This window comes from Aquila chrysaetos, chromosome 16, assembly GCF_900496995.4.
Source record: "Aquila chrysaetos chrysaetos chromosome 16, bAquChr1.4, whole genome shotgun sequence".
NCBI classification, from domain to species: Eukaryota; Metazoa; Chordata; class Aves; order Accipitriformes; family Accipitridae; genus Aquila; species Aquila chrysaetos.
The window spans coordinates 21,240,232-21,265,933 of NC_044019.1; the positions used below are offsets into that span (position 1 = coordinate 21,240,232).

At 41.5% G+C, this 25,702-nt stretch overlaps 1 protein-coding gene across 8 annotated transcripts in view; it reads right to left on the minus strand.

Annotated features, from left to right (window-relative positions):
• Positions 1-21,908, minus strand: part of QSER1 (glutamine and serine rich 1) — a 44,720-nt gene extending 22,812 nt beyond the window's left edge. For 4 of the 8 annotated variants that reach the window (XM_041129393.1, XM_030039509.2, XM_041129392.1 and 1 more), the window contains exons 1-3: positions 21,630-21,908; positions 4,117-4,229; positions 2,662-2,826 (exon numbers count right to left, since the gene is read on the minus strand). In XM_041129393.1, the coding sequence (XP_040985327.1) occupies positions 2,662-2,826; positions 4,117-4,229; positions 21,630-21,745 (394 nt within the window). In that variant the 5' untranslated portion in view covers positions 21,746-21,908. Of the gene's footprint in view, positions 1-1,409; positions 1,536-2,661; positions 2,827-4,116; positions 4,230-20,611; positions 21,134-21,629 lie in introns of those variants that run through there. The other 4 variants (XM_041129396.1, XM_041129395.1, XM_041129397.1 and 1 more) reach the window with 4 other exon arrangements.
• Between the last annotated feature and the right edge of the window lie 3,794 nt (positions 21,909-25,702).

A 25,702-nucleotide genomic window follows, 5' to 3' on the forward strand; every position in this document is an offset into this window, starting at 1 on the left:
GCACAGTGCAATAGCAACTATCCAACTGAAAGGTATAATATTACTTATTTGCATCCGGACATTGGTATGACATCCTGGCTTAAACAAGATTTCTCAACAGAATATACTATTCCAACTGAAATAGGAGCGTGAAATTCCCTTGCAAGCTTTGGGGCTTACAGCAGTGATCCATATCATTCAGTGCTTTTCACGCTCTAGCTTGCAGGTACTGGTGAAGTTTGTGTTCTATTTCCGAAATCTATGAATAAAAGCGAAGAAGATGAGTTTATTCTCAGAGAGGCTTAAACTTCTTGTAAAGGAATCTGTAAAGGAACAATTTCCACTGGGAAATTTACAACAGTATGCAAAGCAGAAAAAAATCAAAATCACTGGTATAATTTGACTTTTTTCAGTTCTTCCTGGATACTTGAAACAGCTTTTAGCTTCAGATCATTTAAGAATAAATTAAAAAACTCTCAGTAAATAAAGCTTGTTTTGAGAGAAATACTTCAGTTTAAAAAAAAAAAATCAATTTTCATTTTAAAATACATGAAGTTGTCTTAAACTGATCGCAACTTAATCATACAATTGCTTTGGAAGTTTCAGATGAAGCTGCGAAACAGTCTTTGTTTCTCCCTTCCAGTTCAAGACAAACTGATATGAAGAGATGTGATACTGAAGGAATGCCACCGTATTTTTCCTTAGTCAACAATAAGGTCTTTCTGAGTAACAAAGTATCAGCAGTGTTTTAATGCTTTTTTTTTTTTTTACTATTCTAAAAAACTGCAACATCATGTATAACTGGGTTCTCTTTTACTAATCCCTACCGCTAACACAAAGGTAGGGGCACCTGGAAGCATCAAAGAAGGGGAAGAATTTATACCTATTTTAACTGCAGATGTTCATTTCTCATCTAACCTGTATTTTTCCCCTCTCTTCCATAAATTAAAGCCTTCCTATTACACAGGTAATTTGTTAAACCAAACAAGAGCCAGTCACAGAAGCACTATTATGGCAGAACTGCTGAGTTTTATATTTCACTTTTGTAGAGCAGCAGACAAAAGGTATGGCAAAGGTAGTGAGCTGTGTGCACAGACACCACCCACTACCCTAAGCAATAAGAACACTGATAACACATCCCACATATCAAAGGAAGACTTGGTAGGACAATACAAGAAACACACTATTCCTGTTTTCCCCCCCAAAATCAGCAGTTGCAGGCTTTGGAGAAAAACCCAAAGTAAAAAACCCTTCTAAAGAAAGGTCACCTTGAAGAGCGAAGAATGCTTGTTTTCCCTCATCAAAAAAAGTTTGTAGAAGACAAAGCTCTCAAAAGACAGTTGGGAGGACTAAGGGATACAGAAAAGCAGCAAAAGTATTAAAGGACAACAGAAAGCTCAGAGAACTGGTAATATTGAAAATGGGCTTACTGATGAGTTCTTAGTATTGAGTACTGAGAAGTCTCTCAATCACTGGTATCAACATCAAACCCGACCCACAGCATGTCTCCCCATTCTTCACAATTCACTGTTAGGCAGGCTGCAATGGAGAAAATGCTAGGACGAAGAGAAAAAAAGATTTCTTCCCAGCTGACAATCTGATGTGAGGATGGGTCATCAAAACTCTAAACACCACTGATTTATATTAAGATTTTTTGACAGACTAACAGTGTGCATCATCTGTGCTCCCGCTTATCTGCTTTTGTCCATGATGAATAAAAAGCCACATTCTCTCTTCTCAACTTTTTGAGTAGCTCTTCATGGAATGCAGCTGCACATTACACTTAACAGACCAAGTGCAAACTGTCAACAAAAGGATTGTTCAACTCTTCCCTCTTCCTACCTTATGCCTCCTCCCTAAATCAGAACCAGTGATCATACAGCTGCACTGAGACACAGATCAGCTTGCTGATACAGTGGAAAACCACTCCACCAAAGGGAAAAAAACCACCCAAACTTTTTCTATCAGATGAGTGAATAGATCTGATTTACTGCACAGCTGCATAATTACTACGTAAGCTTAACCATAACTTGAAGCTACCCACAGATGCAGTAGCAACACTTATCTTGGTGTGGCTGTCTACAGCAAGCTCAAAATATGCAAAGTTTCCTGCTCTGCACAGAAGGCTTGACAGATGGGAGAGGTTTATAGAAGGCAGACAGTCTGCCAAAAAAGACAGCATGTTTGTTTATTTGTAAATTAGATCACTTATTTCTATGCGACATGCACCTCAGACCTTCTTTTTGAGAACACCTTGCTCATTACTTCTGTGTACAAAGGGGCTAGACTTTTAATAGTAATATCACAGAAGAACTATGACAGGGAACAGAGTTTGAGAATGAAAGATCTGCTAAGGTGTACAGGTAGTCTACCTGAATATGCTTATGGTGTTAGTGAGACTAATTCCAAACAAAGTTGGAGAATAAATTTGACTCGTTAGACAAAATAATATCCTGTACATCTAAATTCCTTCTAAACAATTAGAACTTCTGTTCATATAATTCTTCTAATATAATTCTTCTGCTAATATAATTTCATTGATTTTGAGATTTTTAAATACCAAGATGGAAAAGAGGTGGAAGACATGTAGCCTTTTCAGTTAGTCAGGATATTTTTGTTTCAAATTCTCCCAAACATTCAATATAATCATGACAAAATTTTATTTCAAGAGAAATTTTTCACCTGTCTGCCAGGAAGGAGCCCTGAATTGTGGTAAAAGGGTAGATCCTGAAGAGACTGCCTGAGCGGTACGAGACTCAATAGCAGAGAGAAAATTCATAACTGAAGAAGTTTCCTTAGTGTTACTTCCAGCACTGTGCATACTGGTATCAAATATTCCTGAAAGACCTAGATGAGGGTGGAGGGAAATGAAACAAAACAGACAATTCAGATGAACTTACAAGAAGCTCAATCAAATAACAGGGATATACATTCGTAATTCACTAAAAAGAACCTATGAAACATGAGCAATATTATTAAAGTACATTGATTTTTTCAGTGTTTAACTGTTTTACAGTGTTGCAACTGTAAACTGGAACTTGAGTATACATTTTAAAATATATTTTTAAATGTATGTCAAATATGATGCTTTAAAATGGTATTTAGGTACACCAATAAAATTCTCCCTTCATCTGAAGATTCACTGTCCCATTTTTTTCATATGAACTGTTTAAACATTCAGAATTCCTTCTGCACTTCTCTGTATCAACCTTTTCCTCCTTTGGGCAGCTTGTAGCAGTTTGGTCTTCGCTGTAGGACTGGCACAAGGCAAGGGGTTTTGGTTGCATTCCCTGTTTCAGCAAACACCTTTGTGTGTTCTCTGTTGCTTACACCTTTCAATGGCAGGGGGCTCAATGGGAAGCACTGGAGAGATGCAAAGTTTTGAGTAACTGAGATTATGTCAAGACTGCAGGATCTGCACGCTGTAACATTCCCTGCAGTTCTGACCCTCCATCACCCCGATTGAGGACCTGGCCAAAAGACTGCAGATTCCAGCCAGCACATTAGCTCAAATATCTTTCCTTAGAAACTGGGTTGCAAAGCAAGTGTGAAGAGGTCATGCCCTGTCTTCTCCTGACATGGAGACACTATATCATCAGGATCACAGACAGATCCTGATGCAGATGTTAACATAGCCTAACCTGCTACTATACTTAAAGTAAATTTTCACTTTCCCCCAGCACTATGTCTTAGTTTGCACATGTAAGTACTAGCAACAGCATGTTCCAACTTGAATTAGTTTTGCTATTTGCTTTATTTTAAAAGAACTGGCATGATTCCTGCAGCTGGCTTTGAGGCATACTTAACGTTTGGCCCTTATGCATAGGCCAAATCCTGAAAAGCTGTATTTTAAAGAATAAATGCAGTTTCTTTAAGAACCAACAGTAAGTAACTGAGCATAAACCCCCTCTTATATTTTCCTTTCTACTTATGACATTTTGATAAAAGCTAACAACGGATTGTTAACTTTCTACTACAAACTCAGCTTTTCTAATACCACTTGCCACCACCTGCAAGACAAACTCCCTCCGATCATAAAATTCATTCAACTTGAATCTAAATTACATAACAGGTTGGTTGTTTTTTTTTTTTTTTCTTCAGCTATTTAAGCTGTATTCTCATGATATGGACAGTTACCAGTAGGATGGTGCGTAGTAGAGTATCCAGGAACCTGATGAGAAGCTGTGTATGTCTGTCTGTGAAGAAGATCTGTTTCTGAATGTGATGAGTGTCCTCCTCCATAGCTTAAGCTAAGGAAGAAATTAAACATTATTAACAAAAATATACAGCTATAGAAACAAAGTACAACTATGAAATCCCAACCACAAGCCAAAAAGTTGCAGAAATAAAAGAGAACACAAGCCCAAGATCTGACAGATGTGGTTGTGCTAGGACATCGCTAAAAATGTTAAGCAGATAAAAAAAGTACTACAAAACCTAACAAGCCAAAGGGGGGGGGAAAGAACTCCCAACCTTACAAAAATTGAAGTTGATCACAGAAAAGTCTACAAAGGACTAGGTTAGAAAGACAGAGGTCTTCCTAGTTCAACTGTAAGAAACACTGGATGGACATTTTTTGTAATGATTTACTGATATAAAGCCTGCAAAGCAGATGACTACAAATACATGCCCACTTTAACATTGCAGTTTCTGATTCCATTAAAACTTACAGGACCACATTTAATACAAAGGCTGAAATTACTAGGAAGCTGCAGGAGCAATAGTTTTTTAAAGATTTTGTTAATTTTAGTACAATTCTAACAAAATTGACAGTGAGAGCACTAGCAAGTGACAAATCTCAGTCTTCAGACCTCCTAGCATTAAATACAAGTGAATGATCCACAGTTTTTATTTAACATTTTGAAATGAGTCATCTAAATTAACACGATGTTTTAATCAGGCTTAATGGAAAGCAAACTGAAAATATAGTGTCTGGGCCCATACAAAAGTAATAATGCAGAAAATAAATGTGATCTAAACAACAAGTAACGTTAGGAAACTGCCAAAAGTGCCAATGATTTCCAACTTAAAAGGCAGAAAAAGGAGGGGGAAGCAAAACAAAATCCCAAAACTTTCAAGCTTCCACAGATTCAGCTCTGTGCAGCACCTGTCAAATGGAAAAAATGAAAGCCTGCATGACCAAGTAACCATTTATCTTCTTCTCTTCTTGCCTTTTGGACATTAAGTTTATAGGTAGCTGCTACTTACTCTAACGCACATGTGAGATTGCTTTAAGTTCAAAATTCAATTGTAAATAGATGCCAAAAAACCCCCAACGGCAAAACCCGCAGCCCTCCCTGATGACTGCTGTAAGGGAGACTTCCCTTATCCTCTTTCATCCCCTGGGATGAGGGGGCAGTCGCTCTGCATAAGGGAAAAATTGAACACTTGATGCCAGGAATCATGACATCATGGGAAACTTTTATAGAAGTCACCAAATAATATAAAAACTGGCAACATTACTGGATTTGCTTCATTTTCATTAAGACAAGAGGAGGCAGTGGAGATCTGACAAGCCTGTAAGAGCACTGTGAACTCCACACATTATGAACTAGCAAAAGCCTGTCTGCAAGGGACATAACATTTTAGACTTCCAGATCAACTTCTGTGCCTGAGATGCACTAACAGGGGATATTATTTTCCGTTTCAGCTGCTTATAGCATAGCAATGCTCCTATAGTCAGCGTGCCAGATTAAGGCACAAGCCTAAAGAACAAACTAAAATCCTTTGAAAAAAAAACGACCACAGCTACTGCTTTTCTCAGTTGCACTCACTGTCTAGCACTTTAACACCTTTCACAGCAATAATTACCATTTAGAGAATCGCCAAACCTCAATTCAGAGTCTGCACATCAACGTGCTTATGTTGTAGAGGACAGATATTTGTGCAGTTCAACACTATGTACCAGCAACTGATTTCTATTGTACACTGACTGAAATCTAATGATTTGCATCATTACTATGGACAATTGGCAGGCATGATTTCATGACACTGTAGGTTACTTTTTGATTTACAGCATTAAAAATTTTTAATATTTCCAGACAAAAAAATTACAATTGTGTTCTGCACATAAAACATGATGCATGTAATAAAGCCATTTAAATGCCAATATTTTCACAAGACAAATTTTAAAGTTAAGGTGGTTTGGTTTCTTTGAACAAACTTGCATAGCTAGAAAAAACATAGCATTTAGGACACATGTAGTTTTCCTCAGATTTTTTTAAAAAAAGGTTTCTAAACTGAACCATGCTAGCGCATGCATTGTTAGCAAGAATTATCTTCAGCAACACAAATGCTGATCTTGTGAAAACTTTCCATGTGTAATAGATTTTACTTAGCTTTACTGTCAAGTTTTCTTAAAGCATTTACCTATACAAAAGTATGTGATGCTGACTTTCCTTTCATACACATTTAAAAGGCAAACTATGAAGTCATACTACATATATCTCTCATACAGCGGAACACCTTCCTTTTCCTGTTTCAGGTATTTTCAGGTCAAGGGGCATGTTTGGCCTTGTAGTGGTGTTCCAGGCAAGCTGGCCTACACTTTGCAGCAAAAATCCTTCCAGATGAGGCGAGACCCACAAAAACCAGTACAGATTACATCAGGTAATATTGCATCATTCCTCCTCTTACACTGTAACAGTAAAAGGTCATGAGCAAAAACTGGATGAACTTTACTTTAAATTAACCACCTGAAAATTTGGGAAGTTGAAAAATTAGTTTGCTGTAGTTTGGGGTTTTTTTTGTTTTTTTGTTTTTTATTTGAAATGTCTACTCTGGTTGTTTGGTGAAGATTATGAATCACTTCCCCCTCTTCACTCCCTTGCCATAAACACCACTTTTGTAAAGGAAAGGTACAGTATATACAAAGACTACAAGACAGCCTAACACACAAGGTTGTAGACATGAGGCAGAACGCTCTGAATGATAACAGCAACTTGTAAAAGAAACTTGGACAAAGACTTTGTAACACAGAGGATGCCGGAATTAAGACTGGGATACAACATAACCTCTAGTCTTAGGCTCTCAAAAACCTTGTTAATTACTAGAATCTCAAAATTCTACTAATTATGAACATCATAAGAACACTCAAAGTATACGATGCCTTCCCCCCCCCCCCCCCCCCCAAACTCCCAGGTCATAGTTAATGCAACCGCAACCTCAAAAATGAATCTGCCTTTCAATAAAAACACTGTATTTATTAGAACAGTTAATTGTTTATTGTATAATTACTAGTTGCTGGAATGTAGATTCTTATCTCAAAAAAACCCTGCATATATGCCTTCAGTTTACATAAGCTTATCCTAAACACAAGCACAGCAATCTGAAAGAAGATTACTGCCTTAGGGTTTCTTTTTATAAAATTTAGCTTTTAAACAGACAAACTTGTACAGCATGGAATTCGCATATCAAAAATACATTAAGTGTGGCAAACAACATTACGGGTATCTACCCTTTTGTACTGTGGTTTCGAAGTTTGTTAAAATTCCACATGAGTTCTCAACTGTACTGAAATGTCAGATTAGTTACTGAAGAAGCATTCACATTACTTGGTACTTTTTTATTTGTTATCAGTAGTTGCTATATAGTGTTCCAAAACCACCTCCCCCTTATCGCTGATATATCACAGTGATTTCTCACTTCTACTGGCGTAGTGAACTGCACAATGGAGTGATTACTGCTAGAAAGTAACACAAAATTGACATACAAATTTGGAAAATAGTTCCCCCTGAGGTATTTTTCATTGAAAAGGTCCATTCAATTTTAATATAATATTTAAGTGTCCTTTTAGAGATGTCTTATAAAGAGCCATCATTATTTGACATTGCAGTAAGGATGCAATAAAAAAATCCTTATGACAATGAAAGTGAAATGACTCAAATATTAATATGGTTTTTTCAGCTACATCAGCTGGGCTAATAGAAGATTATTACCTCTCCAGTAAAATTTGTGGAAGAAAATGTATAGTGTTTGCACTCAATTGTTACTAAAATACCTCAACCTTGATTTACAATTCCTTTTTGTTAGCTCATATTAAGTCCTTCCTGAATCAACTCTTCACATACCTGTTTATATTGCTATTCTTATGATAATTAATTTCCACCGCATTCTTCAATCTAACAGTTCATATGAATTTCAGTCTCCAACTGCAAAGGGTTATTGGGTTACATTGCACTCATCACCCTCCTCACCTGCCAACACAATTATCTGGTCTGCATTTTATAGAAGTGATAGATGTGTTTCTTAATTTCAAACCCAAATGGAAGGATCACTTTTACAAAGAAACAAAATTTAGTTGCAATAATCACTGGACATATAATTAAGTCTTTATTTTTAATTCTCTCATTTTCTTCAAATAAGCTTGGTCTCCTAGGCATCCATACAGAATGAAATACAGAAACAAACCCACTTTAAGCAAGTATCTTAGTTTACTTGATACATAAAGTATCATTACATGGAAAGAGGGCATTTTCATCTGTCTACTTTGTTTTCTAGATCAATTTTCATTAAAGCTTAGCAATTTTTAAGTCGTTGGTTTGGGTCTTTTTGTTGTTGTTGGTTTTTGTTTGGGTTTTTTTTTAAGTTTAGTAACAGCAGTTATTCAAGTTCTAGGGAAACATATAACGCCTACATGAAAAACAGACCTGAACTTTTAAGCAGTAAAGGATACTTCTGGGTGCAATACCTTGTTCTTTCATTCTTAGGTACTTGTAACTTCTCCCTCTGACACAAAGGAAAATTGCTAAAAAGCCACATTAAATCAAAGAGCATTTTCAAAGTATTCCAACGGTGCAGGCCGCGCTCAAAGTGAAACCGGACACCTACAAGACAAGTATTTGCACAGGAAACTCCTGACTGCAGGAGAAACGAGAAGGCCCCGTGCTCCCACCACCCCAAGAGGGGAAGCCTCAGCACCCCAACCTCGGGCTCCCACGCAGGCTAACAAGCCTGAGATCCAAAACAACCAAACCCAACAAAACAAAAGGCAACAACGCAGCACATGCCATACAGGCGATCAGATTTGAGGTAGAGGGAAACGATTTGATTTCGTCTTCGGGCAGCCTGTTCGACCTCACTGAAAACAAGAGATGCTTCCTGACTCCTGCGGGAAGATGCCTAGGCTTATGGTCCATTTCTAAATAAATCACCCAAAAGGAAATTAAAAATACAGCGATAGCCTCAAACTGACAAGGAAATACCTTAAAACTCACACTTTGCATTTTATCTGACTTGAGATATATGTGAAATAGGGGAAATACTACTCAAATTTCCCCCTCCACCCCAAAGCTCTGACACTTGGCAAAGGAGTCTCTCAACCAGCTCCTTAGCCATGCAATAGCGAGTTCCAGTCAGAGGCTGAAAGCAAAGCCGCTTAAGATCCGAACACCATAAAAATGACAAACATATTTCTAAATACTAAAAATACTGTTATAAATACAAAATATATAAACTGATATGCAGCTTATATCTCTTTTTGTCCACTATATTTGATTTTAAACATGTAAAATACAATTCCAGCTTGCATTATCTGTTGGCAGGTTCATATTTATAATTGTTTTAATGTTAGACATATTTAATATTTTGCTTAAATATTTATCTTTGCTAATTTGCCTTTATTCACAGCATCCCATGCAGACAGAACGTAAGAGTATTACTTGCAAACATTATGTCAATTTAATACAGATGAAATTGAGGGTAAATGACCTTTTAGCCAGCATGTGCTTCAGCTGCCCATTCTAACAGCAACCGAGTTCACCGCCGTTTGCTGCAGTCTAACTAGAATGTGATTCGGCATCTAGGGTTTATCTACAGCTCAGAATAAAATTAAAATTTAAAAGCAATGTTATAGGTAGATACATTTAATCAAAAAATGGGTTTGATCTTGTATTTTAAAAAAGCAATGACTCTAAGAAAGCAGAATCATAAAGGACGGAAAGATTTGCCTAGAAAGTTGCTACTTAAATGAGTTTAACACTAGTAATAGCATCAAATGACTCCTGTCCAATGGACAGGCCAATGCACTTCTGGAAGTTTAAAAGCAAGCCTGTACGAACAACAGAAAATGTTTCAGAAATTAATTCCAATGGAAAACAAAGGAAAACAAACTCCTGCTCAACCCAGAGACTTATCTCAGGGCAAAATATTTACTTAGAAATGTATACAATGTGTGATTTTTCACCTCTATTTCCCAGCCTCAGACACGCTGGGGCTGGGGTGGGGGGAGGAAGAGAGAGAGAGAAAGACTGCAAGAACAAAGTTGGTTCAAAGCTTGCAAATGTTGGCAGATTCAGGAAAAAATGGAAACCAGCCTACTCCCTATATCTAATCCCCCTGATCCTCTCATTAGATTATACAAGACAAGACAATCCTTAACATTTGAAGATTCAACCAACATTTGCACAAAGAGAAAGAGTATTTAACAGTCTAGAACAGTTATGGTATCCACGAAACAAAAGAAAAAATAATCTGCTACTTGAAAAATAAAGTCCGCCACTGAGAAATCAGAAGAAAAGCATCCCTAAAATTAATACATCTTAAAAGGTATGGAGAGAGTTCCTTTAGGAAGGGCATGTATCTTCAGCATTTGCTTGGCCTGTTTTTGAATTATCACATAAAAAATACATAGATGTCAAGATTTTTAGGTATTATTCACCATCTAATAATATTATTCTTCAAGATAGAAAATCACTTTTAGAAAGATGGAAAATACAGAATCGGGCTCCAGTACTGTTATATGTAAAACACTGAAGAGTATTTTATTGACAATCTCAACTGTTTGTTCACTATGTCACATTCTTCCCTTTTAATGTAATTACAGACTACATATTCAATGTAAAATATATCAAATCATAACATACCAGAGGCAATCATCCTTCACTCTTTCATTAAAGATTAACTTAAAATTTCTGACATCAATTCATATGCAGAGCCACCAAGAGCATGGCTGAGACTGCCATGACGACCAAAGTCTGCCTCAAGGTACTTGTGAGAGGAAACACTCATTACTTCCTTGCTTTCTAGGAGCTGAGATAGGAGCTTCTAAGAAATAGATTTTGAGGTAGAAAATTACATGCAGGCAACTGCCTGAATAAGCAAAAGTTCATGCTGTTCCTGTGATTCTTTCCCTGAATACATGTCGTATTTTAAGAGAAGAAAAAGATTTTATGGAAAAAGAGGTCCATCTCCCTTTTATTCCCATGTTCATGTGTCTGAACTCTTTATGCTTGATCCTTTTAAAAATAAAAACCCCAAAACTGCTTCAGGAAAACCAAAATAGTCTCTTACTGGTACTTCAATACCTGAGTGCAAGTGCTGGCTTGTCTGATTAAGTAACCTGTGGAGTTCTTAATAACAAAGACAATTATAATTCCGTTTTCATAAGAATCAGTTAAACTACGTCTTGAAACTACGTACGTGAAAACTAATATTCAGATAGAAATGAGCTATTTATAAACTTCAACTTCAGTCACTATGAGGGACTGGACAAACTACTTTATGTTCTTATTTTTTAAGGTATACAATCTAAATTACCTTTTTGATGAGGTTATCTACAGTTGAAATGCCGTACATTTAACAAAGTCAACTACCTTTTTTTTTAAATCATTATTGGAAGGTATCACTACCACTTCTCTTGGCTTGGACAAAAATTCTCAGTAACCTAATCAGAGCAACTTTCTAAAAGAAATTCTATGGCTTACAAAAATCAGATGCACTATGAAAGCGAAAAAAGAGTGAAGGTATTTTAAACTTCGAATTAAAATTCTAAATATGAACTACTTCAAATTCTTTTAATGAGAAAGTCCAAAGCTCCCAGCTCACTTGCAGGAACCCAGAAGCCAAAGAAGCACCCAGGACTTTCAGGCTCCCCCCGGCATGCCCTGGAGCAGAGCTGCAGGAATGGGGGTGACTGCCGGGCCACAGCAGCCCCACACCACTGCAGCCCCTCCAGCCGTCACCCCGTAGGGTGAGTGGGGCTGGCAGCACCAAGGCAAGTTTCTGCTGGAAACCCCTCTGTGTCCTATCAGGAATTTTCAAGGAATTCATTAAAATCAATTACACAAAACATCCCACAAGAGAAAATGCCAACCATGTTTAGATCTGAGCATCGCAAATAAAACTGACTGTAGCATGCTATATCAGTTAAGAAGTTTTTTACAGCTTACCCACTTCCCCCACGCCCTTTTCTACTGTAACAGCACTACAGCCTCCCTAAACTATTCTATAATAATGCCAGTTTTGAGCTCCTGATGCACTTTTTAAGATTTCAAGGTCTGGAGAAGAGCTTTTTCAGAGTTCCTGCTCTGAATATTGAAGCCTAACTTTGGTGTCCTTATTAACTCAGTATCATCACTCCCCACATCTAAACTGACACCAATACGTCCACATTCACTCCCCAATTTATACTATAATGCAGTGTCAGAACTAATTTTAAGCCATTTGTTTGCCAAGCAATGTTTTAGGGGTTCACACATCTTCCCTGACAGCTTCTACTCTACTGCTCCCTGCAGAAAAACGAGTACCCATTATGGTCTGTGTAGCTTATGCCATGCAAAGAACTGCAATCTTCCTTTCTCTCCTTCTGAGGCACTGGATTATTTTGTCACTACATTTATTTATGCTCTTCTCTTACCTCTTCTCTATGAAAGAGCTTTCTCTTTACCCAGCATGGATATAATAGCTGTGATTTTTTTTAATTAGTAATACTTCTTTCCTACAGAGCTTTCTTTACTCACAATTTCAAAAGATTTTTGTAACAGACAGTAATGGAAATCTCGTACTTTTTCTCCAGTATGTGATGCTATTCTGTTGTCAAAGGCGTACTTGGAGATATTCGAAACTCTTCTCAAGATCATCATAGCATTAATGGTTGAGCACACAGCATAATCCTCTATTACGGTTGGTCGAGATACACACAAAAAGATTTCATTACTTTTAATAATAAAATTTTATTTCAAAATATAAAAATCAGCAGAGCATTATCTCAAGATGTGGCTTAGCCACACCAGTGCCTTATTAAAAATACAATTCATTTCAGCTATTGAAATGCTTCTCAACCCTTATCCTCCCACAGTTATTACAGTGTCATATTTTGTGGCAAGGTTGAGTATTACCTTTGGGGTACTAAAGGAATGCTTGATATCCCATTTCTTAATAACCTCTTTATTTTCCGATTATATGGAAAAGACGATGCTGAAGTTGAGATATTCATCACAAGAGGTAAAAGGTGCAAATATATATGTCCTATTAAATGACAGAGCCATCTTAGGCAACACCTCTTTTCACTACCTATCTCCAGGCACTTCACAGTTCCATAACCCATGAAGTATCCTCTCCTTTAATTTAGGGAAACTAAGGCACAAGCACTAACCCACTCAGATTTACAGCCCTCACAACCCAGTTTCAAATACTCAGTACTGAAATAAGAGTCGGTTTCTCAAGGTTTTGTGAAGTTAAAAATTTTTAAGAGCTCAGTACACAACATACTGAACCACTGTGAAGATTAGTGGCTTCACAGCTCCCAGTGGCAGAACTTGCACAGATCGAGGCGTCTACTCACTGCTTACATCGGAGACCACAAACCTTACCACCCTTGGTCATCTGTACAGCCTACAATTCAACACCATTAAATGGGCTCCAAGTCTTCCAGCACGCCTACATGGCCGGTACAGTGTTTTCTCCGTCCCACAACACACTACAAGAGCTAAGCAGCTCATATGAGCTCCTTTAGATTCAATAAAGAGGCATCCCTATGACTAACACCACTTCTATCCCAATTTAGGAGGTGTGCCCAGGAAAGATCTACCACATTAACAACACACAGTTCATCGTAAAATGCAGGAGCAAGAGTCCTTTACATTAAAGGAAACATCACAGGGTGTTACTACATAATTTTATACAGAAAATTAGCATAGTCCTTGAATTTAGCTCTTACACCTCTTCATCAGTGCTCTCTTCATCCTAAAACAGATTTAAATCTACATTTCTAACCTTGCAGAAACAACCCTGACTACCACATTGTCACCAGTTTTTATTTAGTTGAAAATACCATATGAACTCAGTTGCTTGTGAATGCTTCAACTAGAAAAAGCGCACTGTTCAAAACTGTAGAAAAATAGTTACAGGTACATCACGTTTATTTTGAGATGGGAAAAACTTCACTGTACAAAACAAATTCCCTAAATATGCCCCAGGTATTGATTTAAGATTTCCTGATATTCAGGCAGAGGTCTAAACAAAACCAAGTATTAACAGAGATCAAAACAGTACACACAAACACACACACAAACTAAAAAATTCCTTTAATTGGTGAAAAACCTGTATTCTCTTTTAAAGAGAATAACAAAAGGGAGGTTTTTGGAAGGGAAAAGAAGAAAATCCCAGCTCTCTTCAGTGGCACTGAGCATCAGTAACCTCCAGGTCACCAGCAACAACTGAAGGTAGTTAACAAATGGCTGCTGTTGAGAGTCCTAAGGAGTTAGTTTTCTAGGATCACTCTCTGTATAGCAAATGAGCAAATGTTCACAAGCAAGAAAAACCTATTAGAAATCCTATTCTTGGCAGACTCAGTAGAGAATAATGAAACAAGACTAACATAGGAATTGAAGGATTATTCACTGTCTAGCACTGGAATTTTTGACACGAAGGAGAGAGAAAGTAAACAGGATGTGGTGTGAAACACTACGTTGCCGTATTTCTGAAAGGGATTTCCTGGTCAGAAAAAAGTGCAACATGGAACACGCAGCACACACTGGTACATTCAGTATCACCACAAAACACCAGCCCGATTGCACACACACCACGCAAGCGCAGTGGCCATTTGCCTGGCATGTTCTGGATGTCCAAAAACTTTCAGAACAAGTTGCCAGACATCTGGAAACGCTAGATGAAGGGCTAAAGCCCACAAACTCTTCTCACGCAACACTGCCAGGTGAAAAAGAGGGCTATCTCCAATGAAATCTAGATGTATGACAGCCCCAAGTATAATTCATATAGGGTTATTAAAGAATAAATGTTCCTTAGTATCCTCCTATGTAAATACTATTACTCTAAGATAAGGATGCCTAAGGGTGCCTTCTTCCTGCTGAGTGTAATTGGTTACACTTATACAAGTCCTAAGCAAGCAACAGAGGTAGGCATGTAGAAGGAAGATGAAAAACATGAAAAGCAATACGGGCAAATAAAAGCTTGTCTAAACATATGTAGGTTCTTGCTGAATTGTTTTGGAATAAGAAACTTCAAGTATGCAGGAATTCAGGAGTAAAAGCTCCTTGCTCCTATTTATTGCAACCCATGGTCACAGAGGTTCTGAGGATGCTCTAACTGTAAGTGCCCATTCATCCGTAACAGTCCATTCAGAGTAATAAAACAAGGAAGTAATATAAGAAGAGGTGACATAGAATAGCAGAAGTAAAACCAGAAACTACGAAATCTGTCCAGTGAGATAAGTAAATCTAGTACTGAATAACTAAGAGCTCCGTCCTCTCTGAGCACATTATTTCTCTTTGCTTAAAAATTCTAAGAATTTTCCTGTCTCTGTCACTTGCATGGTACAGCAAGAAATGCCATGCTGGAAAGGCTGAATTCTGCATGCTGCTCAAAGTTATTTTTGTCACTCTTAAGGCTGCTAAGGAAGGTTTGAAGTGTGACTATTAATGTGCTGCCTTTTAACTAGTTTTTGGGTTTGGTTATTTTTGGGTTTTAATGTATGGAATAGGCACTCATCACACAAAATAACTTTTTGATATGCAAATTCGTGAATGCTTTGACAAAATACAAGAAATGAAAAAATCCAAGGAAAATACACCCCTCTGTAAGAGCTCTAGTATTGTTTAGAATTAATATAATCCAGTCATAGGTGCTTTTTTCCTGACGGGAACAAAGATTTTTCTAAAAACAACCTCCTTCCTATGACAGCATTATGCCAGAATCAACAGCATCTCCAAGAAAAAATAAAAGGTGGGCAAAAGTACAGAAGAAACAAAGGGAAAAGGTTGTTCTCTGGCAGTATAAAGTAAACGCCTACAATTAAAGTTAACAGGATGAAAGGTAAAATACACATATGGGACTGAAAGACTTTTTGCATAGGTGGAAGAATACAAAACCTCTTTCTTCCAGAACAACATATTCAGTAACCTGTGTTGAAGCTGTTGGCTCCATGGGAAAGGGCTCACATCTGAAGTATCATTCTAGGTGATCTCAAGAGAGGTCAAGCACTCAGCTAACACAGACACTTACTAAGTGTTCCTGGCAGGGAAGCAGGTAGCACAATTTGGGTGGGACGCTCATTGAGGACAGTGACATGGCAAGGCTGAGCCCATCTAAAAGCTGCCTAGGACCGCAAGGCAGAGTCCCCGCTGAGGCCACACGGTTCACTCATTACAGCTCTGCTCCCTGCTCGTCCCCTGGTGCCACCTCTGGATTCCTGTCTGACAGCACAGGTACACCAGCGCAGCTCTCCAACTCAGGGGAAAGCTATCCACCTTCTCCGTCAGTATAGTTTTCTCCTGGATTAACAAATTAGACCAGCTCCCTGTGCAGTCGCACAAACACCAGAGCCAACGCAAGGGAGGAGGAAAGGAGCCCCTTTCAGCAGCAGTGAGTTCAGCCATCTCATGTAACTGCACCCTCAGACTAACTTTCAACTCGTTCCTTCTGCACACTGTTCTATGTCACCATTTCTCACTGCAGCAAAGCGACATAAAATGCTTAAAATGTTTTGTGTGAAGTTGTTGTTAAATCTTCGACAGGTAAGCAGCATATAAATCCAAACAAGCCTATCTGGCTCATTTTGAAACTTTAGCAAAGATTTTACAAGATCAGCATACATCTGCATCTGAAAAAAACCTATAGGGCGTACAGCAAGAATGTGTTCAGCCTCTCTCTTCAGTCAATCTTTGACCTTGTCACAGCTGTTATTTCAGTGTGTACTGAATGCAGGTTAAAACAAGAATGTAAAAAAAAAAAAAAAAAAAAAGACCACTGACAAAAGCCAGCAAGTCCCTGTAAGGTATCTGTGCCACACCATGGACTACCTGTTTTATTTTGTATGTATAAATGGTTTAGATATAAACTACGACACAAAGTTTGGTAAGATTTTGAAGTGACCTACCTTTTCATATGTTTATGAAGTTTATTTAATCCTTCTGTGCCTTTTCTTAGCAAGTGTTCTAAATATATTCAGATTATGAGCTTTACCTCTCAACATTTGAAATAGTACGCCATGGGGAACTTTTTATAGGAAACGTGTTTAACAACAAATATTGGGTTTACCTCTCAGAACAATTTCATTTGATGAAAGAAAATGTTCTATGCTTTTCTAAAACACACTATCTGCACTTTCAGGTTTCTATAGCTATGAAAAATCCATTATAATTTAAAATTGAGCCTTAACTAAATCACAGTTATCATACAGTTGTTACAATAAGCATTAGTTTGACAGCTATGCAAAAACACAAGTAAAAAAATCATCATAACCATTTATCATAAAAGTTTAAGTCTTCCACTTATATAACTTTGTAGATGAACTACCACTGTAACTAACTTCTTATCTCAGATTAGCTGCTATAAATATAGGCCGCAGTAATCAAATGTCAATGTTATCTATTGTAAAGAACCATCTTGAATTAAATGACATAAACACCCTTATGTTTGGGTATGGCAGAGACGGACAAAGACTACCAGGCATAAAGAAACATCAGAGACCACAGCAGTTGCCATAAAATTTAAAACAACAACAAAATAATTGTGACTGACATTCAATCACATATAGCAGAAGATTTGAGTCTTAGAGCTGTGGTAAAAAACAAACAAGAACAGTGAGGTGCCTCCACTAGTAAAAAGCCTTCTCTGAATGAAATCCTAGAAGTACCCCCAAGTTAGACACATACTCAACCAGAAACCTCATCCATTATCACCTATCTCCGTTTCTCTTTCCAAGCAATTATGACAGTCTCTCAAACTACTACGCGTTCACCTGTTTTCTGAAGACCACGTTTTTCTCAAGCAAGTAGCCAACAAGCGTGACATAAGTTATCTGCTACTCAATACAGGACTAGCTTTAGACCATGCCACACAAAGAGTTTCAGCACAGAAGTAAGGTTTTCTAACAGCTACAATAAGAGGTCAGAAGTGGCAGTGCGCCCGTACAACCATCAGAAATTCCTTCAAGATGCTGACAGCCTATGTAAGAGGTGTGTGGGGGCAAGGGGAACGTGGAGGACAGGAGCACCCCTTTCAGCCCCCTGCTACAGGGCTGCTGTGGCTGCACTGTCCAAGTACGCTCTTCAGTGGGAGAGATTTCTGCTCAGTTAAGGCAGTGATTCAAGTGATTTCCATCAGCTCCTGTCCCCGTTTCACTATCTTCTCCTATTCCATGAGAAAAGTTATGTCACAGCAGGCCTGGTAGCAATGTCCTTATAATACTTCACCACACATTTCCTTTCAGTTGATAAGAATAGTGCCATTGCACAGACAAAACAGTGCCTGCAAGAAATAAGGAGCAGGATAAAAACCAGATGGCTGAAGTTAAGCGCAGGAAGACAGGACCAACGCTTGTAGGGAGGAGAAATCATTTTGATGAGCTGAGACTGTGAACATGGCTCTCCACACAAAGGGAACATACCCTGCCACAACACAGCCTGCAACAACATAAATATGAAATGAAATTTGAATGAAATATTGTTATCTATATCACCTAAAGGCTGAATTCTTTTCAAGCAAGTACCAGATGAACATGACATGCATTTTTTTAATTTAACATCAGGCTAATGCAGCTTCAGCTGTTTAGATGACTACCTGTCAACCACAATCAAAACCACCATTTTGAAAAATGTGAAGTGATCTGTAACACAAGTCGAGAACATTGACAGCATATTCCCTTACAGTACATCTATACCTTCACAGGCTTACTTCCAGGCTGGTACAAGCCTTGGCAGCGACAGGCATGACTCTTACATCCCAGTTCCCCAGCATCTGGCTCCATCCATACAAAGACAAATGTTATCAGTGACTGAGGAACCAGAAACACCTATGTAAGCCCAACATGGTTCAAATCTTTAAATCCTGCTGAAGATAAGGCATTCTAATTCCTACTAAAATGAAGTGAACTCTTCAGAGCCCAGTACAGAACTTCAAGTGCAACATATGATCCATAGTATTTTCCCTGCCCTTGCTATGTCAAAAAAAAAAAAAAAAAGTTAAAACATTTCAGTCAACACATTTAAAACGTATAATCTGTTACCATATACACAGCCTTGAGATGAAACTTTTAAGAACTGAAAGCAAGGTCTTCTTGACATTGCTTCCTAAAGTATAACATAAATATTGTCATATCAAGAATGGATTCAGTAATACCAATTTATCTTTTAGATTAACAATTTGATTGGTAAAGGTAGCAGGCCTTGATCCAATGAGCTCCTGCACCGTACTTGTCTTGGGACTGTTCTCCATGCCATTTCAATTAAGGAATTCCCAAAATATACAATTAACATTGCATTAAGATAGGAGCTATTAAAAAGATTAAAGTTATGTTTTGAAACCAGGGGATTTTTTTTTAATACAGAAAATAATCATAAAGCAGTTGTGTTTCTTCTAAGCTCCCAGAGGGATCCGCTCTTGCTCCTGCACTACATATTCTTAAATGACCTGGAAAAACAAAAAAAGCTTCCTCATGGAATAGATGGCAGGATCCCCCCCAGATGATGAGAACTGGCAAAAGCAATACACAAAGGGCACATCACTGACTTCCACTGAAACCAACAGAGCAACATGACCAAAAGTAGTTCAACGATTGGGAAGAAAGATTAGAAAGAACAGCAGGAGACCTTACTTTGCCATGTAGGCAACTCTGCAGAGAACCTAGCTAAACATAGCTTCATGGGGCAAGGTTTTGGCCAAAAAACCTAACCATCCTTGCAATTCTCTGTGACACAAGGAATCTAGAGCCTCACACCCCAGGGAGGGAGGTCCTATTACCTTCTTACTTGACATTGAATTAATTGCCTCTAAAAATGCAGTATCCACAATTCAGGAAGGGTGACAATAAATTGGAGGGGATCCAGAAGAAAGGCTGAATAAGTGAAGTAAAAAAAAGAAAGAAAGAAAGAAAATAAAAGAAAGCCTGGTAGCAAACTTCAGAAGATTACTTATTTTTCTTAAGAAAAAGAACATAAAGCAAGAAATCAATAAAAATTCATAAGAATTCATACTTGGGAAAACATGAGTTATAATGGGATTTTCAGTGTCAATGAGGCCATAGCAAGATTCAGTGCCTAGAAACTAAAGGTAGCCCTCTTCATATCAGAAATAAGAAATAAAATACAAACCAGCCACTTGTATACCTTACCGAGAATTGTGTTGAATTTTGCCTCACTGGAAATTTTTAACTGCACCTTCTAAAACGTAAGCTCTAGTTTCAAACGCAGATTGAAAAAAAAAAAAAAAAAATCCTATGGCCTGCATTATGAAGAGTTCAGACTAGATGATTGCAACAGTCCTTCTGACTTGATAATCTATTAATCTTATCAGATAGATCAGAATACACGCCTGACTACTTTCAGGACCGAATGCAAAGTCATCTATAGGCGCACCTATTTTGACGCTGTATTTTTAGCCCGAGACTATCTTTTACCTTTAAACGTCGTCGAGATTGGAACTGCAGATGTATCGAGCTAGAGGCATAAAAGGCAGGCGATAACAAAAATCTCATCACCTAGAAAATACTCATTTGAGTCGGCAGCGTTATACAATCAAAAAGCAACCCGAAGCCAGTGAGATACCCTGCATTTTTTCCCCGCTTCCCGGAACTTTACAGAACTCTCCGTGGGACTGAATCGCTCCAGACAAGTTTTAGCTGAGAGGAGGCTCCGCACGCCCGAGAGCACCGCTTTAGAGGAAGGAGGTTCACCAGCCTCAGCAGAGCGAGAAACAAGGACGCGCAGAAATAAAGGGCGAAGGGGGATGCGAGCGCGGCGCCGGCCGCCGCCACCACCACCGCCGCCCCGGGGGCTGCCGTCTGCCGGCGCGGGGAAGAGGTCGCCCGGTGCCCCGGCGTGACACGGCCCCGCCGCCCGGCCGGGAGGCAGCATTGTTCCGGCGGGCAGCGCCGGTGCCCGCGGCCCCGCGCACACGGAGCGCTCCCCCCCGCCCCGAGCCCCGCTTCCCTCCCGGAGCCGGGCACGGACGCGTGAACTCTTGAACCCGCGCCGCAGCCCAACGCGAGCCTCCGGGGCGGAGAGCAGCGGCGGCAGCGCGCCCCGCGCGGGGAGACCGACCGCCCGCCCCGCCGCCGAGGGCCGCCGGCGCCCGGGGACGGCGGGGAGACCGCTCCGGCCGCCCCCCGCCCGCCCGGGCTCGGCGGCCGTGGCCGCCCCCCCAGACGCGGAGGCCCGGCGGGACGCGGCCCGTCCGCCCGCTTCCCCCCCGCCCCAGCGCCCGGCCTCACCCGCCGCTCCGCGCCGCTGGGCCCCGCTCGCCCCCGGCCGCGCCGTGCCGCGGCGACGCCCCCCCTCCCGCCGCCCTGCCTCGCCCCGCCGGAGAGGGCCCCTCGCCCGCCGCGCCCCGGGGGGCGCCCGCGGCCCAGGCCCCGGCCCAGACCCCGGCCTTTCCTGCCGCAGCCCCCCCCCCCCCCCACGGCGGACCCTCCTCACCTGGGCTTGAGGCTGCCGGCGCCCCGCTCGTAGGCCCAGGAGGCGGCGGGCTGCGCGGCGGCCGGGGCCAGGGGGTCGGCGAAGCTGGGGGTCGTCGGGTAGTTCCTGTCCATCATCGGGGCAGGGCGCGGGGCCGGGGCGGCGGGGGCTCCGCTGGGGCCCTGCGCGCAGGGCGGCGACGGCGGGGACCGAGCGGGGCGGGTGGGAGCGGCCCCCCCCCCCCTGCCTCATGCGGGGCGGGCAGCGCCGCGGCCCCCTCCCCGGCGCGGGCCAGGCCGCCGCGTCCCGGCCCCCCTGCCCTGGCCCTGCCCTGCCCGCGCTCCCCTCCCCTCCCGCTCAGCGGCGGGCGGCGGGCGGGCGGCTGAGGGGAGCTGCGCACGGCGGCGGGGGCTGCGCGGCGGCCAGGCGGAGACCCATGTCGGGCTGCTCTTTCCCAGGATGCACCTCCCCCGCCAGCGCGCACTGGGGCTCACGGGCTCCGGCTCCGTGGCCGGGGGGCAGGGAGGCCGCGGCGGAGGGGGGCCGCCGCCGGAGCCGCCGCCAGCAGCGCCGGCGGGGGGGAGGAGGAGGAGAAGAAGGAGAAGGAGGTCTGTGACTTGGGAAACGGGCGGCCGCGGCCTGACGGGGAAGCGGCGGCTGGAGGGGAGCGTGGCGGGGGGCGGTAGCCGCCACCGGGGCGGGGTGGGGGGGGGGCCGAAGGCGGGGACGGCCGGGCCGGGCGGTGAGGCGGGGTGGTGGTGGAGGGCGGGCGGGGGAAGGCCGGTTTCTCGGCGGGGCCGCGTCAAGTGAAGCGCTGGCGCTTTGTTGGAGGAGCCGGGGCGGGGCCATCTTGTTCCCGCTGAGGGGAAGCGGCGTCAGCGGCGGGCAGCGCCGTGGGCCGCGGGCTCCGGGGCGGCCGCCGCCGACACCAAGTTGGAGGCCGAAAGACGCCTCAGCCGCCCCGGCCCGGCCGCCGCCCCGAGGCGGCAGGTTGCCTCACGGGGAGCGCATTGTAAAGCAATTTGTTAAGGGCGGCTCTCCCGCCCTGCCCCGCCGCGGGGGGAGGCGTCCGGGCGGGCGGGAGCGGCGTCACCGGACGGTGACGCCGCTCCCGCCCGCCCGGACGCCTCCCCCCGCGGCGGGTCGCTTCGACCTGCCGCTCTCCTCACAGAAAAATTAAAATGTGTGTGGGGGATATAAAATAAAAACTCCCGGCGATGCGCGCGGGAGCGAGAATTCGGTGGGGCGGTGTCACCGGGAGAAGCTTAGCGCCGTGTTTCCCCTCAGGGCGGTCCAGAGCCCTTGCTTTGCCGCTTCAAGCTCCTGTGTGCCGGTGCTCGGTGGTTTAGGTTGGTCATGGCTCTGAGGATGCTTTACAGACGTTAAAGAATATAAAAGCACAGCCCTTTAGCTAATTTTTTTCTTTTTACAAGCTAAAAGCCTCTTTTATATATATGTATATATATACACATCAGAGCTTTCAAAAAGACTTGGGCATTGCCCATCAGTAAGTCATTGCAGGCCTGGAGCCTGAATAGGCCAAAAGTCAACCAGCAAGAGGAACAGACAGAAAGAGTATTTAAGTATTTAGAGCAATCTAAGCCACCCAGTGCATAGAGAGTAAATTCCTGTATCTTTGGCTGTGTGCTTGTTAAAGTATAAAGGAAATGGGCATCAGCTGCGCAGAACAGGGTGGAAGCAAAGGGGACATCCGTGTGGGGCAGGGGGATGGTGGGTGAACTGTGGTGTCTTGCTTTCCCTGCAGGCTGAAGGTATGCAGGCTGAGATGAGGAGAGGAGTGTGCCTCAGAGGTAAAGATGAGGAATATCCCTTTGAAAACAGGGTGACTGCACCTGAAGGCATTGCTCCAGAAGGGGAAGGTGTATGCCAATGAGTAAGTAAGTCTTTTGAAGATTCAGTTTGTAGTACTCCGGGCGATATCAAACCACATAGTGAAATGAATTTTGTAGTGAAATGCAGAGTTTAGAAACTTAACTATAGCCGATCAGATTAGATGCTTAAAAAAAAAAAAAGGGGGGGGGGGTGAAAAAGTAGAGCGGTCAATACTAAATGAGAAAGCAGGAGGGTAAGAGACTTTAGGAGGAAAAGCTGAGGTTCTGCTTTCCTCATGCCTAGTTTGAAGAAGTAGCAAAGTCAACTATAGGAAGAAATGGAGCCTTGGATCAGGAGGGAAAGGTAAGCGTGAAAGTCCTTAGTGCTGACAAGACTGAGTGAAGTCACCCAGAGGCCGGGGCAGAGGGAGGAGGGATAAGAAGAAAAGAAGCTACCAAAGCCAGAAACCAGCAGAGTGAGTTTTCCTTGTGTTTGCATAAGTTAGCACCTGTATTGCTTGCAGCTGGAGGAGAATATGTGAGGGGGTGGGGGTGGGAGACCTCCTTGCTGGGAAACGTGAGGGTTACTGGTTTACATATGAACGAGGCATGATGACAGAAAATGACTCTAGGTTTATGCTAATGATGGAGCACTTAGGCTGCTGTTACTATTGGAAATAGCATTTCCAGTGGTGAAGAACCTACAGGTTTTGATTTCTCTGCAGGATCTCCACTAATCTCCGTTATAATATTACACTTAGAGTGCACTGTTTTCCCTCAGGTGGGCCTGAGGGAAGGGCGATACATGGACCGAAGTGATACAAAATGCCTTTTCCACTTAGCTGTAGTGTTTGGTTATCTATTGGTGTGGAGCTATTGTAAAAGTTTCTTGCCATAAATTTGGAACGTCATATTAATAAATTTTAAAACTGCTACTGTTTTGTTTGATTTTTCTCAAGTAATGGCAACGTGAACCTCAAAGAGTACCATAATGTTGTCTATTTTCATTACAGGATATTTCCCTGAAGAGAAGGGGAGGGTGTGTTAATACTGTTAGATATGTGGCTGTAAAATCATGTTACATGAGAAATCACAAACAACAAGCACCAGTCCAGATTTACAGACAGGGAAACATACGCAATTAGTTTAGACCACTAAATGAACTAATTGTCAATATACCACAGACACAGTGTTTCCCTGAACATTGTTGGAGTAGATCCTCTTTCTTGTAATCAAATGGCAAAGTTGAGCAAAACAAATGGTGACAGTTGTTGTTAGGTTTAATTTCTTTTACATGGTTTTAATAGAGGTGGAATAGACTGAAAACTTAATTGCTAATGTCCATAACCACCAGATAAAGTCAGTTTATCCAGTGGTTTGCTTTTCCTGTGTATGAGATAAATCTACTTGTCCAGAGACCAGCCAGTCAGACTTCCTCGGTTTTCTCATTTAACTGATCCCTGCTGCTTGTTGCCGTCCTCTGTCTAGGAAAGCTACCTCGAGGTTTGTACATTGTATCTTTTTGTAACCAAAAGATATTTTGTAACACTGTTCTGTAAGACAACAAAAGAGTGTTTAGAGTAAGTGCTTTTACAGTATCCTGGTATGCATGATACTTATAAACAGCTTTTTTGAAAGATGTCAGTGATAGAAAAAATCCTTTGATAGATCCTGTTAATTACATGTTATTTTAATGTGTAGATTATAGCGTACCTATTAAGATGTGTATTTAGAAATCATATTAGACATGTTCATGATTCTGAATATTGAAAATATTTTGATTCTTGTGTTAGTAAGGAATGCTTTTGTTTCAAATGCAGCAATTGCTTGCTGTTTAGGAACTGAACTTTGATGGGCTTTAACACCTTTCGAACTGTAGTTCATAACTAAGTGTCTATAGCCAGTAGTGATATTGTATGTGCTTATCTCTCAAGTCAAGAATTTAATATAATAAATATATTTTGCTGAAATATAAGCTAATATAATTTTTCACTCTAAGAGCAAAATCTTAAATTATAGCACTGTAATACAATCTGTGCAGCATACCGGCCTGGGGCAGTACTGAATTTTTGATCCTCATTTCTTTCCCTAAATGAAGAGTCTCTACTTGGAAAAATAACATAACAAATCCTTTACAGAGTCAAAAATGTCATGGGATGGTTAGAAGACAGATTTAAGTACTTAAGGTAACACTTTAATGGGAATCGTCTGCCTAAGGTCTGACGAGTGATCTTGAAAGCTGCAGCATGTGCTGCTGCCTAC